This window comes from Canis aureus, chromosome 1 (genome assembly GCF_053574225.1).
Source record: "Canis aureus isolate CA01 chromosome 1, VMU_Caureus_v.1.0, whole genome shotgun sequence".
Taxonomy (NCBI): Eukaryota; Metazoa; Chordata; class Mammalia; order Carnivora; family Canidae; genus Canis; species Canis aureus.
Window position 1 is genome coordinate 96,645,656 of NC_135611.1, and position 17,811 is coordinate 96,663,466.

Below are 17,811 nucleotides of genomic sequence, written 5' to 3' on the forward strand. Positions count from 1 at the left end.
ACACACCCCATCATCTTTGCAAAACCCAGGGTCCCTCTCCCACTCTGGGGACCAGATGTACAGAGCTCCCAAGTCTCTGGCCACTCAGCAACCAGGCACTGAGCACACAAACCAATATAGGGATACAGGCCAGCCCTCAGCAGAGACACCCTGTGAGGCTTCCTGAGGGTGGGGAGGACCCTCCTCGATGCCCCTGGGATGATACTGAGCATCAGTCAGTGTGGCCAAGTGCCCTGTATGTGTGCCCGCTTCCTGCCAGTCCCCACTTGTCTGTGTCACCTCCCCAGGCCTTGGGGGGCTTTCTTTGCTCGGGCCCTCGTGCCAGTGGCCCCTCTTTCCTCATTGCCTGCACCCCCGCCCCCAATCCTGGGGTCCTCAGGTGGAACACTGCTCCCTAACACAGGCCCATGTGGACCTCTAACGACAGTCCCCGTGATTCCTGACAGTGGCTCTATGGCCATCAAATATGTAATCATGGGCTTAAGTGGGGCTGAAGTGGGGTAATGTGTGGTATGTTTGCCCCACACACCCAATCCTCCAGCACAGCCAGCCTAGGGCTGTAACCTTCACCCAGAAAGTGTCAACGGGTGGGCTGGGTGGGTACGTGGAGGGTGGTCAATGGGACGTGTCAGTGATAAATCTCAAAGTGTGCACGTATATGTCTGTCTAAACAGCTCCCAATCTGCCCATCCATCATCTGTCTATGCAGCTATCATATGTTAACCAACTCATCTATCTAGTTGAATGTTTAGAACAAAAAAAAGCCTCAAAAAGCATGAAGAATACATAGGGTTTGTTTGTATTCATGTTGGTGACCCACCAGGTTCTGGAAGCTCACTGTGCTTCTGTGAGCCAGGCGGGTGCTGCATCTCTTTGTGTGAGAAAGTGCTTCCCCGCAGGAGGTGTCCTGGGACACCCCCACCCCCAGCCCATGTGAACCACACCCTCCAGGGCCCTGTCCTCAGCGCTGATATGCCATTGGACCCATCACCTTCTTAGAGCGCATGGATTCTTTAGCTCACTTATTGCCTGGCCGTCCCCCCCCCCCCCAACTGCAGGCTCTAGCGGGGCAGTTCCGTGAGGCTTGCTGACCCCCGCCCCAGGTGCAGGGATGGTGGCTTGCATGCATGAATGCTGGGCGCTCAGGGGAGGGGCTCTCAGGGATAGTGAATTCAAGACTGGGGCTCTTAGGGGAGGGGGCACTCGGGATGGGGCATTCAGGGATGGGGTGCTCAGAGGACAGGGTGCTCAGAGGACAGGATGCTCAGGGATGGGGTGCTCAGGGATGGGGATGCTCAGAGGATGGGGATGCTCAGGGATGGGGTGCTCAGGGATGAGGTACTCCGAGGATGAGGTGCTCAGAGGGAATGGACTTGGCACTGAGCAGAGCAGGGACGCAGGAGCAGGCCTCATGATGGTCCAGGCAATGTCACCCCGTTGCTCATGTTTACTGATCTTGAAGCAGCATGTTGGGCCCCATCTAGATCATTCCTGACCTCAGAGACACTCAGTGTCCATGCTTTTCTCCATTGGGCAGAAGTCCATTTTTCAGGGTAAAGAGACCCAACTTCTCCTGATTCACAGGGGCTTTCCCCCCCGGCATCCCTAATTACAGGGCAGGCGCTGACTCTGTAGAACATGACTGAAGCCCCCAGCCCTGCCACTCCCTGTTTTCGTGGGGGCCCCTCTTCCCTGCCTGGCTCTGTCCGTGCACCTTGCCCTCCGTGTGACCTCTGCAGGTGCTGCCTCGAGTGCCTTATTCTCCTCTGGAAGGGAGACGCCCGGAGGTGGGTTCTGTCCCCCACCCCGTCGCTCCAGGACACACCATAGAACCAAAGGGCAGGCTGGCTGGAACAGAGCTGCAGGCTGCCCGGGACGGGATGGGCATCCCCCCGAGATCCCCAGGGAGGGCCCTGCTGCCAGGCCATCTCCTGGGGTCTGAGGCTCCCTGGGGGCCGTGCCCAAGGAAGTGGAGCTTTGTCATCCAGGAGCACATCTAACTACGTACACTTAGACCCAGGCTCTGAGCACCCCATCCCCCCGCCATGTCGGGTCACGACCAGAAGAACCCGAACCTTCACAAGTACAGAGGTGCTGGAAACCAGTCAAACCCTGCCAAGGAGCCGTGGTGTCTAGTCCTGGGCACGGGCTGTCCTCATGCCCTCCACCTGCCCACACTCGAATCCCACGGCTGGTTCAGTGAGCAGGCCTGGGTGGAAGCCACCGGAAAGGCACCCCGGCCTGCAGCCTCGCTGATGTGACTGAGACCTCTTGGTGGGCACCTACCCCGGGAAAGAAAGACCTCTGAGGGCTCAGAGGCCTGCTGAGGACCCAGGAGACCTGTGTCGCTGGTGTGTCCACTCTCTGTGGACCACGCTGGGGTGACAGCTCAAGGGGCCGCATGTGTCCAGCAGGGATGGGCGGGCAGAGCGGGGCCTGGTCCCGATGCCCCAAGTCATAGCAGAGCGTGCAGAGCACTGAGGGTCTGGGGCAGGTCAGGGCCCCCCACCCCGGAGCCGAGCAGAGGTGCCCCCACTCCTGGCCGCCCCACCCCGTGGGGCCCGTCCCCTCCTCACTGGCAGACACAAAGGACGCCAGACAAACCGTGTCGGTATTAGCATTAAATGCCGAAGTGCTGATTTTAACCATCTCCCTGACAGTCCACTTTAATTTCGGGTTTTAAAAAATGTGTTTCAGGATGATTTCAAGCATCTTCTTCCCCAGGAAGTGAAACTTTCCATGGGAAGGCCCCAGGCAGGCAGGAGAACACATCCGTGAACGCTCACTTCTAGCAAGCGCCCTCCCTGGCTTACACCTGCCCCGCGGCCTTGCGCTGCTGTCGGGGGTCACTTGACCCCATGTCCTTGGGAAAGAGGGGTCGCTGAGGTCAGAGGCCGGCCCGCGCCCATGGAGGGAAGGCTCGTGAGCGTGTTCCCGACCTGGGGCTCGGCCCCCAGGGAATCCTCACAGCCCTGGGAGCATGTAGGGGGGTCTTTCCAAAGCCAAGCAGGGCACAAGGTGCCTGCTGGAGGCCTGGGTGAGCCTGCGCTGTCTCCGGTGGCTCTGACGGGGACCCCTTTCCCTGGACAGTGTCTGCAGCAGATGGAGGGACATGTGCCCTCTCCCTCTGGGGCTGACCTGGGGTCATCTCTAGATCATGATGGCATTCATGACCTCCACTCCCAACTGCGGAGGGGGGTGCTCCTTGGGGAGTCACAGAATCAATCCCAGGCCGCATCTGAAAGCACTTGGAACATTCTGGAACCTTCAGATGCTCCTGCTGCACTGGCCTGTGTATCTGACAGCACAGCTGACCCCGCGGCACTGAAGCCAGGACACAGCATGCACACAGGCTCCTCTAGATCACACTCCTGCCACATTTCAGAGTTATGGGTGGGCGGGGGGGGGGCTCACCGGCATACACCGGGGTCAGACGCACAAGGACCGGGGCCCAGGATTCCCTACGGTCTACTTGCAGGCTGCCCGTTAGGCAAGGTCAAGGCCACTTCCCTGATTGGCAGCCGGGACGAATCCCCGACTCTCGTGTGTGACGTGTTTCTCTGGCCTGCTGAGGTGCCCTGCACGACACCTGCCCACCCCAGGCCATGGGCGCCCCCCCCCGACCCCCCTGGCAGGATGTGTGACAGCACCCGGCAGACTGTGAGGACCACTTCCAAGGGCTGAGTCACCGCTGGGGCAGCGCTCCCTGGGCCGATCCCCCGTGACTTGGAAGACACCCAGGGTCTCACCTCGACAGCTGGTCAGGAATAGGGCAAGTATGACATCCCCTTGCTGAGGACCCCTGCCGTTCACGACCACCACAAGTGGGTCATGGACTGGCCCAGACTCCCATGGACACCTTTTGAGCTGACCACCCTCACCCCCCGGTGATAAAAATCCACATTTAAATGTTGATACACTGGATTAGAGTTAATTGTCTAAACATATTTTTTGGACCAAAGAATACGAGTGCATGGTCCAGGGAGCAGGCCCCCCCACCCCTCTTTGGTTAGAAGAGAGCACATCCCTGGTTCATGAAAAGGCAGAGGCGGAGCTGCTTTTCCATGCCTTCCCATCTGCCCCAGGGCCTTGGCGTGAACTGCAGGGCATGCTGGGTACTCACTCATATGTCCAGCACAGCTTCATCAGCTCGTACATCTCCCTTGGACACCCCGCGGGGCACCCCATCCTCTCTCCTTTCTCCAGCATAGCTGAAACTTCACTTCCTTTCATGCCCTAAAATGCAGAACACACCCGAGCTTGTTAAAGGCAGCGTTCAGCAACACAACATAACAACCACAACACAACACAACAGAGCAAAAGAACAGAGGGCATGATTTCACGTATAAAAAATACAAAAGCGGGAGCACCTAACCCATGACCTAGAGGTCAGATGGGGTTACCCTTGGGGGACAGGCCATAGGTGCCTGGGGTGCTGTTGTGTTTCATCACCTGGAGGCAGGTTTCATGGGGACACCTCGTTTGTGAAAATTCATCAAGCTGTATTCTAGCACATGTGCACTTTTTGGCATGCATGTTTTGATTTTTAAAAATCTAAAATATTTAACTAAACTATAAATTTAATCCTGGAACTAGCCAGGATGAAATATCTCTATTTCTACCCTAATGAATGTTGAGTTAGATCTATTTTATGCATATTTACAGGTGTAATGGACAATGAAAAGAAATACACTGTGCAATTAATATCAAATATATACATTTTTCCAGTCTATATTAAACTGAGGTCATATTAACCGCTCAGGGTCACCAGACAGAGAAAGGCTCCGACAGGGAGCCCAGATTTGACAATTTTATGATTTTTCAGCACCTCGTAACAACAATCGGGTGCTTCTCTGTCCCGATGGCCACACGGCTGGAAGTGAAAGAGCAGGGGCTCACCCGATAGGGCTTCTGCCCATAGGAGAACGCCTCCCACATCAACACCCCGAAGCTCCAGACGTCACTCTTGCTGGAGAACTTGTAGTAGTTGATGCACTCCGGGGCGTACCACTTCACGGGCCACTTCCCGTGGGTCTGGGCCTGAAAGCAAAGCAGACAGAGGCTCTCCATGACACCAGAATTGCGGACACCCATGCTCAAAGCAGCAACAGGTGTGTGCCACCGAGTGTCCATCGCCCGAGGAACCGATGAACAAAGTGTCAATATCCATGCGATAGGGTATCGTTGGGCCTTAAACAGGAAGGGGATGCTGTGCCTGACCCTGGAGGTCGCTCTGGGAGGACAGACACCAAGGCAGGTCTCTAAACGACACACACATTGTGCCGTGGATGGAGCTTGAGGACATCACGCTCAGTGAAACAAGCTGGTCAAGTCCCTACAGCACAAATAGTGCACGAAAGCAGGCACCTGAGGCCCCGACATGGGTCTGGTTCACAGAGACGACTGCCAAGGACCGGGATGAGGGGGCTCACAGGGGGAACGGGGAGTAGCTGTCTAATGAGGACACAGTGTCAGAGAATTCTGGAGACTGGTCGTACACACAGGGAATAACACTTAATCCAACTTAACTTACCACGAAGTTAACATTAGCCAACTGCACCCTTAAAAATAGTTAAGACGGTGTAATTGAGGTTAGCAAATGAAATTAATGTATATTAACCACAATTAAAAAAAAAACAGGAATAAAATGACTCACAGAATGCCCTGTGCACGTGTGCATGTATGTATTTGTTCTGAAGCTTAAAAATATGTATTTAAATCTTAAAAAAATTAAATTTTAAGTTTCAATTGTATTTTTAAAGATTCAGACTGTATTTCTTGTACTTTTTTGTCTTTTTCTCTTACCTCTTCTTTTGGCTACTCATAGCTTCATGGAGCCTGTTGTAACTACTGAAGAGTCAAGCCCGAATATTACCTTCATGGTTGTGCTCCGAGAAATACTAGACTATTCCTAAGTATATTTAACTATTACTATGTATTTGTCTATGATTTTAAGCTAATGTTAATTATTTTGTCACAGGCTGTTAGTATCGCTGGAAAAAATGTTTTAAACTTTTCTTTTTCTAAAAAGATTTTTAGAGATTTTATTTTTAAGTCATCTCTACACCCAATGTGGGGCTCAAACTCACCACCCTGAGATCAAGAGTGACAGGCTCCACCAATTGAGATAGCCAAGCACTCCAAGAATGTTTTAAACTTTCTACTTTAAAAAAGTAAGTGGTAGTAAAGACATTGAGGCTATGCCCAGCAAAAACCCTTTCCTCCGGGGTTTGGAGTTCGGTGCACGAAAGTCCTGCTCCGTCCTATGGACGACATTCTAACCAGCACCCTTTGGGCGGAGGAGAGATGGCCTGCCCTATGGTAAGTAAGTCAGTGGGGTGCAGCCCTGGGACGTTGCTCTGGGAGGACAGGCACCAAGGCAAGTCTCTAAATGACACACTGATTACACTTCTATCTCAATGATGTAATGCATCATTTTTAGATTCTGATTTTTCAAAAGTTATGAACAATATAGTCATGCGTGCTATTTCCATTTTAATTTGAATTTTGAGGTGATACACATCTTCAGCCATTGGGATGGCCGCATTTGATCATCTTTTCTGAATCCCTCCAGAAAAATCTATATCCAAGTATGGGGGGTAATATGTACCTTTTGGGACGTAGAAAAGCTAGGGATATACGTTGCCAACTTTTAGAAGCATTGATTGCATGCTTCCTATAAATCTACTACAACTTAACCAGCCTCCTACTGAGAGCACATTACGTAGTTTCCTGATTTTTGCTGGGATGAGTGTGACTGACAGTGTGTGTCTGTGCCGCATGCAGGGCAAAGACCTGTGGGATCAGAGGGCCTTTGTGTTTACGGTCATGGTGTGGTGCAAGGTCATGGGGCCACATACAGATCTGCTTCGATCAGTATCAGTATCCTTTCTCTTTAACACTCTTTACTCTGGATTCTGTGCCACTTCATGTTGTTTTCTTCAAGAAATCCCCCAAGTCCCCATCTTTTCAGTGATGTGCATTCTCTCTGCTCCTAACATATACGGTATGATGACTGAGACACATACCTATAGCAAAATGTTAGGATTACACACAATAAGGTTAGGTAGCACATCCTTCATCTGACAAAATGACCGTTGTTTGTCGTCATTCTGGTGAGAACATTTAAGATGTATTCTCTTAGCAGCTTCCACGTATATAACACAGTCAGTAGACTATGGTCACCATAGGACACAGAGACCCCCAGAATTTATTCCTCTGATAACTAGACGTTTATGTTCTGAGACCAACATCTTCTCATGTCTGTACCCCTTGGACCCCGACAACATAAATCTACTGTTTATAAGAGTTTGGCTTTTTAGTTTGCACATATAAGTGAGGTCATGCAGAAGTGATCCTTCTGTCTGACTTTTCACGGAGCCTAATGCCCTTGAGGTCCATCCATGTTGTCGCAAATGGCAGCATCTCCTTCCTTTTTTATGATTGGTATCCCATATATTTGCCTACATTTAAAAAAATTCTTTATTTAAATTCTATTCAGTTAACATATAATGTATTATTAGTTTCAGAGGTAGAGTTAGTGATTCATCAGTTGCGTATAACACCCCATGCTCATCACATCACACGTACTCCTTAATGCCCATCACCCATTACCCCATCCCCCCCAACCATCTCCCTGCCAGCAACCCTCAGTTTGTTTCCTAGAGCTCAGTCTCTTATGGTTTGTCTCCCTCTGTTTTCATCTGACTTTATTTTTCCCTTCCCTCCCCCTATGATTCTCTGTTTTGTTTCTTAAATTCCACATATGAGTGAGATAATATGGTATTTGTCTTTCTCTGACTTATTTCACTTAACATAATACCCTCTAGTTCCATCCATGTTGTTGTAAAAGAAAAGATCTCATCCTTTTTGATGGCTGTATATGTGTACACACACATCTTCCTTATCCATTCATCTCTCGATGAAACATCTGGGCTCTTTCCATATGTGCACTATTGTGGACATTGCAGCTATAAACATTGGGGTGCAGGTGCCCCTTCAGATCACTGTGTATGTATCCTTTGGGTAAATACCTACAAGTGCCATTGCTGGGTCACAGGGTAGCCGTATTTTTAACTTCTTGAGGACCCTCCATACTATTTTCCAGAGAGGCTGCACCAGCTTGCATTCCCCTCAACATGTAAGAGGCTCCCCTTTCTCTACATCCTCACCAACACCTGTTGTTTCCTGAGTTGTTTATTTTAGCCATTCTGACCAGTGTGAGGTGGTATCTAATTGTGGTTTTTGATTTGTATTTCCCTGGTGTCGGTGATATTGAGCATTTTTCCATGCCTACATTTTAAGCCAATATACATACACATACACTACCCCCCCATCCCATCTTTATCCATTCATCTGTTGCTTGGTATTTAGGTTGTTTCTATATCTTGGCTACTGTGCATAATGTTGCAATAAACATGAGAATGCAGATAGCTCTACCAGATAGCGATTTCATTTCCTTCAGATAAATATGCAGAAGTGACACTGCTGGATCATATGGTAGTTCTATTCTTAATTTTTTGAGGAACCTCCATACTGTTTTTCCACAGTGGCTGCACCAGTTTACATTCCCACCAACAGTTCATGAGGATTTTCTTTCCTCCACATCCTCATCAACACTTGTTATTTCTGGTCTTTTTGATACTAGCCATTCTGACAGGTGTGGTTCTGATTTGCATTTCCTGATGATTGGTGATGATTGCATTTCCTTTATATTGGCCTTTGGATATCCTGTTTGGTTACAGAAATATAGAAAGAGAATAGAAAATGTCTAGTCAAGTCCTTTATGACTTTTAAAATATGATGTTTTCTTTTTTGCCATTGTTTTACAAAATATATTTTGGATATTTATCCCTTATTTGCTGGTTTGCAATTTTTTTTCTCATTTCATAGCTTGCCTTTCCACTTCTGTTTCTTTTGCTGTACAAAAGCTCTTTAGTGTGACATAATCCCACTTACTGATTTTTGTTTTTGCTGCTTTTGCTTTTGGTGTCAAATTAAAAAAAAAATCATTGCCAAGACCAATGTCGAGGAGGCTTTTTTGTATGTTTTCTTCTCAGAGTTTCATGGCTTCAGGTCCTATGTTTAAGTCCTTAATCCATTTTGAGTTGATTTTTATGAGTGGAACAATATAGAGGTCCAATTTTATTCTTTTGCATGTAGACATCCAGTTTTACCAGCACCGTTTATTACTGAAGTGAGTGTCTTTTCTTCACTGAATATTCTTGGCTCTCCTATCAAATATTAGTTGGCCATGTATGCATAGGGTTATTTCTGGGCTCTTGGTTCTGTTCCATCAGCCCACGTTTCTTTCTTTCTTTTTTTCTTATTTTTAATTTTTTATTATTATTTTTCATTTCTTTCTTTACATTGGTACCATATTGCTTCGATCCCTATAGCTTTGTGGTGTAGTTTGAAGTTAGAAGGCATGATGCCTCCAGCTTTGTTCTTTCTCAAGAATGCTTTGGTTACTTGGTTACTTTGCATTAAAGTCTTTTATGGTTTCATATGCATTTCAGAATTTTTTTTCTATTTATGAGAAAAATGCCATTGGAATTCTGATAGGAATTTGCATTGAATGTACAGGTGGCTTTGAGTAGTATGGACACTTTAACAATATTAACTCTTTTGCTCTATGAACACAGGATATCTTTCCATTTTATTTGTCTTCTTCAATTTCTTTCACCAATGTCTTAAAGTTTTTGGTGTGTAGATCTTTCACTTCCTCATTTAAATTTATTCCTGAGTATTTTGTTGTTTTGATGCAATCATAAATGAGTTTTTCTTTATTTCTTTTCAGACAGTTCATTGTGGATACAAAGAAATATGGCAAATTTTTGCAAGTTGGTTTTGTATCTTGCTACTATACCGAATTTCTTGATGAGTTGTAATATTTTTTGGGTAGCGTCTTTAGTATTTTCTATACGTAAGATTATATCAACTACAAATAGAGACAATGTTATTTTATTTAAGCCATGGATGCCTTTTATTTATTTTTCTTGCCTAAATGCTCTGGCTAGAACTTCCAGTGAATACCATGTTGAATAGGAGTAGTAGGAGTGGACATCCTTGTCTTGCTCCTGATCTTAGAGCATGTTCCTTCTATACCCACTTTATTGAAAGTATTCATCATGAAAAGATACTGAATTTTGTCTAATGCTTTCCCTGCGTCTATTGAGATGATCATATGATTTTCATCTTTCATTCTTTTAATGCAGAGTACCATATTTGTTGTTTTGCAGATGTTGAACCATCCTCCTTTTTCCATTTTTTGGAAGAGTTTGTGAAGGACTGGCATTGATTCTCCTTTAAATGTTAGATAGAATTCACCTGTGAATTTTGTTAAGGTCCATTTGACCTAAAGTATAGTTCAAGTCTAATGTTTCCTTATTGATTTTCTGTCTGGATGACTTTTCTATAGTTAAAAAGTGGGGTCCTGAAAATCCCTACTATTCTTACATTATTGTCTATTTCTCTCTCATATATGTTAGTATTTGTTTATTCAGGTTATACTAAGAAAGTTCTCCAACGTTGGGCGCATATATATTTAAAATTGTTATATCCTCTTAATGAATTGACTCCATCATTATTATATAGTGAGTTTCTTTGTTTCTTGTTACAGTTTTTTACTTAAGTCTGTTTTGTCTATAAATACATCTACTTCTGTTACTTTTTGGTTTTCATTTTCATGGACTATCTTTCTTTATCCCTTTACCTAGAGTTTATGTGTGTCCTTAAAACTGAAGTGAGTCTCTTACAGGCAGCATGTAGTTTAGGTCTTTTTTTTTTTTGTAATTTATTCTGACACTCACTATTTTTGGTTGGAGAATTTAATCCATGTACAATTAAAGTAACTATTAATAGATAAAAACTTATAAATGTGTTTTCCAGCTGTTTTGTAGCTCCTTAGCTCTTCTATTCCTCTCTTGCGGTCTTCCTTTGTGGTCTGATGGTTTTCCATAGCAGTGTGCTTAGATTCTCTTCTATCTTGTGTGTATCTACTGCAGGTTTTTTGCTTTGTGATTACCCTAAGGCTTACATAAAACATCTTACGTATGTAACAGTCTGTTTCCAGGTGATAACAACTTCACTTTGATTGTATAAAAAACTCTACCTTTTCATTCCTTCCCACCATATTTTATATTTTTGATGTCACAATTTTTATCTTTTTATACTATGTATCAGTTACAAATTATTGTAGCTATAGTGATTTTTAATACTTCTGTCCTTTAATCTTTACACTAGTTAAGTGATTAACACAAAACTATATTACAGTATTGGGGTATTTTGAATTTGATTATATACTTACTTTTACCAGTGTGTTGTATATTTTCATATGTTTTCATGTTACTAATTAGCATTCTTTTATTTCAGCTTGAAATACTTCCAGCATTTCTTCTAAGGCAGGTCTAGTGGTGATGAACTCCTTCTGCTTTTGTCTAGGAAAGTCTTTATTTGGGTATCTCTGGGTGGCTCAGTGGTTTAGCGCCTGCCTTTGGCCCAGGGTGTGATCCTGGAGTCCCGGGATCGAGTCCCGCATCAGGCTCCTTGCATGGAGCCTGCTTTTCCCTCTGCCACCCTCCCCCATCTCTCCCTCCGTGTCTCTCATGAATAAATAAATAAAATCCTAAAAAAATATATATATCCTTTAAAAAAGAAGTCTTTATTTTACTCATTGCTAAAGGAGAGCTTTGGTGCATAAAAGTATTCTTGGTTGGCAATTCTTTTTTCAGCACTTGGAATACATCATCCCAATCCCTCTTGGCCTGTAAGGTTTCTGCATAATATTTGGAGAAGATCTATTTGAACTGAGTTTATTTGAGGACCAATGAACTTCATGAACTTGGATGTCCAAATTTCTCTCCAGATTTGGGAATTCTCAGCCACAGTTTTTTTCAAAATAAGCTTTTGGCCCCCTTCTCCCTCTCCTCTCCTCCAAGGACTCTAATAATATGTGACTTTATTCTCTTAATGGTGTCCTGTAAGTCCTGTAGACTTTCTTTCTCCCTTTCATTTTTTCTTGCTTTGTGTTCCTCTGACTGGATGATTTCAAATGACCTGTCTGTGAATTCACTGATGCTTTCTTTTGTTTGGTCCAGTCTGAAGTTGAAACTCTGCATTGAATTCTTCAGTTCAATCACTGTATTTTCTAGCTCCAAATTTTCATTTGGTTCTTTTTTATGCTATCTCTTTATTGAACTTCTCATTTTGTTCTTGTATCATTTTCCCAATTTTTGCTTTAAATTTTTAAACCTATGTTCTTTGCAGCACTCTGAATATTTTTAGGACTATTATGAATAATTTTTCAGACAATTTAGGCATCTCAATTTCTTTGGAGTCAGTTGGGGGTCAGTTACTGGAAGTTTACTGTGTTGCTTTCATGGTGTTGTGTTTCCCTGATTCTTCATGATTCTTGTAGTCTTGAGTAGGTATCTGCACATTTGAAGAAGCAGTCACCTCTTCCAGACTTTATGGGCTGACTTTAATAAAGACTTTCACCTAAAGGTGGGAACATACTAAAGTATGCTCTGACTCTGGGTCTCGTGGCGCAGGGGTGGCAAGTGCAGGTTGAGTGATAGGTCCAGTTGTGGTCCGTGTGAGATCTTATTGACTTAGGTCTCTGAGGTCCACAAAAATAATAATTGCATGATCCTTAATGATAGCTGTGGTTCTGCAGTGCCTGCACTGGTTGTTGGGGTCCCCAGCACCACCTTGAGACCCAGCAGGTAGGGACCAGGCTAGGTGGTGATGGTGGCCAGAGTCAGTTCTATGCACAAACTCACCTGTGGAGGCCACCTGCAGGTGCCCATGAAGTGATGGCAGCCAGCTGTGGACACATATGTAGTGGGGCTGGGCCAGCAGTATGGGCTGGGGCCAAATGTAGATGTACTAGCAGCTATGGGGTCTCTGGCTATTGGAAAGCTCTTACACAGCTGCAGGGGCTTGCCATTAGTACATGCATGGCTGTAGAGGTTGGTGATGGGAGCTGGGCTGCAGCATGCAGGTGCTAACTGCAGGTGAGCCCAGCACTGCAGCCCAGTGACAGGGAACAAGGCCAGATCTGAGCCCACAAAAGCCTTAAGGGTGTTGGCTGTCCATGTGCACTCCTGCAGCTGCACGGGTTCATTCCAAACACAAGCACAGCAGGGAGGCCAGTGAGTGGACGTGGGCTTGCAGCATGCATGTGCACAGATGCAGGTGATAGCAATGAATGTGTGCATGGAGGTGGAGGTCAGCTGTGGGGGTCTGGGTTGGTGTTTTGCACTCATGCAGCTGCAGCAGACAGAGCTGGCTGCTGATGTGGATTCCTTGATGGGCTGGGGAGCAGGGAGGGAATCAGGCATCTGCTCTCTGTGAATGTGAAAATATGTGGGGTAAAACTCTAAAAAAAGAAAAAGAAAAAAGAAATCTGCCAGGAGTCTGCAAATGCTGTGCTTGCTGTTAGTTTCTTTAGCACGGAAAGCATCTGGGGTCCTCTGTGGAACAGTCTGTTGGGGCCCATAACGGGATCCTCAGTGACAAAAGCTGGGGACATCCATGACAGCCACAAGTCCTCAGCAGTGAAGGCTGCCGGGGGCCTCTGCAGAGTAGGTTGCCAGGAATCATGGTTGTTCCCACTGTGTGGCCGACAGGGGTAGCCCGGGCATTCCTCTTGGCTCCCAGCTATCTCCAAAAGGCCTCAGCCTTGTTGGTGTCTGGGTGGGATGACAGGAAGCAAGTCCTTCAGGCCATGCCCCCAAAGGCTGGGGAGGCTGGTAGCTCACCCCACTCTCCCTTTCCCCATGGGAGGAATTCCTTCTAGCTGGCTGTTCTCACATGATACTGAGCGATGCCAGCCTGGAGGTGGTGTCGTGCAGGTAAAATGACACTCTTCTCCTTTCTCTTTGTGCAGCTATTCTGAGGTCTGTTGTTGCCCCGTGTTGCTGAAGCTTCTGAAGTGGATTCCCACACTCTCCTAGAGCTGTCTCCTTCAAGAAAGGCTGTCTAATTGTTGATCTTTCGGTGGGATGGAGGCCAAGGTCTCCTACCTCACTATCTTGATCCAGATCTTTTGGCTTGTTATTTTTTAGTGTCTTCAATATTCTCTTCCTCTTCTTCATTAGTTTTCAGAGATTTACTGGTTTAGTTTTCAACAGTGTGCTGCTGAATATCTATGGCAGTTCGAAATACTGGCCCTCATGTTAACCTTTGTCCTTACCAGGGGTGGGCCTGTCCTTTCCCCTCCCTTGCATCTTGGCTGGGCTGTGGATGCTCTGACCTGTGTAGCATGAGGTGGGTGTGACTCTGAACCAATTCATGGGTCCAGCCTTAGGAGCCTGGTGGCCTCACTTCCTGCCTCTTGAGTAACTGACTCTCAGGACCACCCACGGTCGCCGCCATGCTGGGAGGAAGCCAAGGCGGCATGGACAGGCCATGTGCTGGTGAGCTAGTAATGGATGGGTCCACCCCAGCGGAGGTCCCAGGCCTCAGCCCAGGTGAGATCAGGCTCTAGCTGTGTGAGTGAGCAGAGTGGCTATGAATCTTTCCACCCTCCTGGGACGGCCCCTGAGACACTGTGTGCAGCAGAGATGCGCCCTCCCACCAAGCCACGCCCAAACTGCAGAACTATGGATAAATTAACACTTGGTATTGTGTTCAGGCACTAAGTTTGGGGATGATTTGTTATCTCCACTTCTCTATGTCCTCTGTGAGTCTTTGTTTCAGTGCCTAGATTTTCTTCTCTCTTTAATTATCATGATGAAAGTTTCCAAAGTGCCCCCTGATGGAAAACCTACTTCTCTCTGGCATGTGCTTGTGGCTGTCACTCTGCTGGTTCCTTTGTTCCAGTTCCCAGCCGTCTCTGCAAATGGCTCACTCGGTGCTTTTTCTAACCCTGGCTCATCACTGAAGGGGCTGTGCTCTGGGACCAGCTTCTTTATGGACAATGGAGTACTTCCAGACAGCTCTGCTCCTGTCTGACCTTCATGCTGACCCCAAGCTGAGGTCTGCTGTCCTCATCTGCCGTATGCATGGTGGCCTCTCAGAGAGAAGCCAGTGGTTGGGGAGTGGGGGTACCAGGAACTCCACAATATGGAGCTCAGGTCAATCTCACCCCCCATCCTGCCATTCACAAGTGAGACTTCAAGGTGTGCCATCAATTCCTGAGGATGCTGGACATTCCCAGGGACCTAGAGAGCTGGAAATCTGTCCTTGGCTCCCTCTTCCACTTTCTAGGTTCCATTCCCATTACATTTTCCAGTTGATCCACATAGACTCACATACACTATAACTGAGTTCATATGGGGCTTTCTTAAGTTTTTGCCTTCCTTTAGTTACTATCAGTTCATTTATGGGGTCAGGGAGGAGCTCTGAGATATTCTACAAGAATCAACTTGTTCAACCCATTTTTCCAAAGTAATTTAAGGAAGGAATTCTATTCTTGTTTTTTTTTTAATGAATTATCAATTAATACCTTGATTTTTTTTGTTCCCAGAAATATAGTTTGAAAGCTAATATTCTGAGTGAACTCAGTTCATGATATTTTAGAGTATTACCATTTTTAAAAACAATATAATCAAAGCTTAACAAGAATATTTTTTACATATTTTTCATAGATAAATTGCTTCTTGAGACCCTTTCCATAATCAAATAAAGAACACAAACACTTGCATTTCAGATTCTCACCACCTGCTGCTTGGCATACTGGCTAAGTTATTCCTACCTTGTAGTAGTTTTCATCAGCACGGAGTGCTTTGGAAAGTCCGAAATCACTAATCTTGGCATAATGTTGAGTAACCAGCAATACATTTCTTGCAGCCAGATCTCTGTGCACAAAATTGCTCTCCTCCAGATATTTCATTCCCATAGAAACCTGATGAACCAGCTCTATAATGTTCTTATCCTTGACGTGCCTGAAAGTTACAGATGTGTCATTAGTGGTGGTGAACAGTACTCCATTTGGGACCAACCAATCATGCTCCTTGTGTAGGCAGAGGGATCCACTCATTTCCTATTCTTCTTAAGAGTAACAAGTGGTGACAAACAACCTCGTTGACTTACAGCTGCTCAAAACCAAGCACCATTAACCTGGTATTCAACTGGTACGATTTTCGAGGTGTGCTTTGAGTTACATGAAAAGTAGTGTAATGGAACGGACAGACCTGACTCACAGACAGCTAGGCTTTGGCTGGAATCCTCGTTTCAATATCGGACTGATAACAAAACCAGCTCTGAGTCTCAGTTTCTTATGTGTGAAGTGGGACTAATGGCACCTCTCTTCTGTGCAGATTAGATACACAATCTAAGTAGAGTACACACGTGATGTATCAAATTGGACAAAGTAACCAGTGGTTATTATTGTGACTTATTCCATGTGAGTTCCTTCATCTCAACAGTGGCCATAGATGAGCACAGCGTGAATATCCTACCAATGGTTGTAATCCATTAATAGCATCAGATTATTTTTGGAATTACTCATGGGAATGTAGAGGTAGAGGTCAGCCAGATGAGTAAGACGTCACTAGTTACCCCTTTCAAAATGTTTATTTTAATATTTCTCTCACTAAGGTGGGCATGATCTGCCTAGTGAGGGGAGACTGATTACCGAGATATTCTAAGGCTGATTCTATCACCAGGCAATACAGAGTGAGCAAGGGAGAATGAAGACTAAATTGTGGGATTAGAGTCTTCCTTAGCACAATAAGGGTTAAAAGAGTATCTGATCCAAAGACTACGACTCTCTTCCATCCACCCTTAAGGTCACTGAGTTTGGGCCAACAGAAGGAAGGCAAGGGGGGAGAGAGAGCCTCCCACAGAAATTAAAGCTATTACGTACACTGGGCAGGAGGGCTCTGCCCTATCACAGTATCAGCTTCTGGGGGACTTAAAGATACCTGTTCTGCTGTAAATATTTATTGAGTGGACCCAGTTCTGCCATTTCCATGACCAGCATCCAGGACTCGGCTTCACAGATCCCAATCATGCGCACGATGTAAGGGTTGTCAAGCTGCTGCATAACGTTCGCTTCTGCTAACAACTCATCTTTAAGAGCAGGGTCATTAGCCTCATTCTTCAGAATCTTCACAGCCACTGTTTTCACGACTCTGCATAAGAAATCATAACCCTCATAAGAAACTTTTCAAAGCAGCTAAGTTCCAGGTAATTACAAAGCATAAATGCTGTGGTAGAAATGATGTAATGGAGATACCTGCAACTGTGTTCTCTCTTCTTATAGACAAAGAGAGAATCCTGCATTGATTTACAAATAATGAGGGGGTGCTGAAGAATGTCCCAACCAAGCAGAGCCTCAATATTGCAAGATATGTAAATGACTTTCAAATAAACCTCACAAACTGTGACATGCATGGATTCCTGCAGCATCTTCAGATGTACCATCTCAGATTAACTGTAATGTAAGTGAATATAACATTCCTTTGATATATGTTAAAAATTAATTTCCAGATGCAGAGTTTAAAAAGCATATGTTGTTAGAGCTCAAAATTTACAAAACACTTTTTAAAACTGAGCATTGATAGATTTAAGGAAGCTTCAACAAGCGTGCAAAAAATTATCACTTTCTCATAAAAACATCACATAGGTCATGATGACCTCCTAAAAATATTCTGATATAGTGGGACTTAAATAAATGAATGGAACTTAACTGTGTATCATTTGAAAAAAAAAATGCATTTCTCTATGATAGAATTCCCACACATGCAGGAAGTACATCTCCTTTGTTGAACTCTGAAATGGGAGAATAAAAACAGAACTGTCAAAAAAAGAAAAACAGGTAAAATAAGAGAACAATGGAGTAAGTCTAACATACATTCACAA

The 17,811-nt window shown here is 45.4% G+C and overlaps 1 protein-coding gene across 4 annotated transcripts in view; it reads right to left on the reverse strand.

Moving 5' to 3' along the window:
• Positions 1-17,811, reverse strand: part of SYK (spleen associated tyrosine kinase) — an 83,619-nt gene that overhangs the window by 3,620 nt on the left and 62,188 nt on the right. For all 4 annotated transcript variants that reach the window (XM_077910162.1, XM_077910134.1, XM_077910152.1 and 1 more), the window contains 4 exons: positions 16,872-17,081; positions 15,701-15,890; positions 4,900-5,040; positions 4,124-4,236 (listed from right to left, as the gene is read on the reverse strand). In XM_077910162.1, the coding sequence (XP_077766288.1) occupies positions 4,124-4,236; positions 4,900-5,040; positions 15,701-15,890; positions 16,872-17,081 (654 nt within the window). The remainder of the gene's footprint in view (positions 1-4,123; positions 4,237-4,899; positions 5,041-15,700; positions 15,891-16,871; positions 17,082-17,811) is intronic.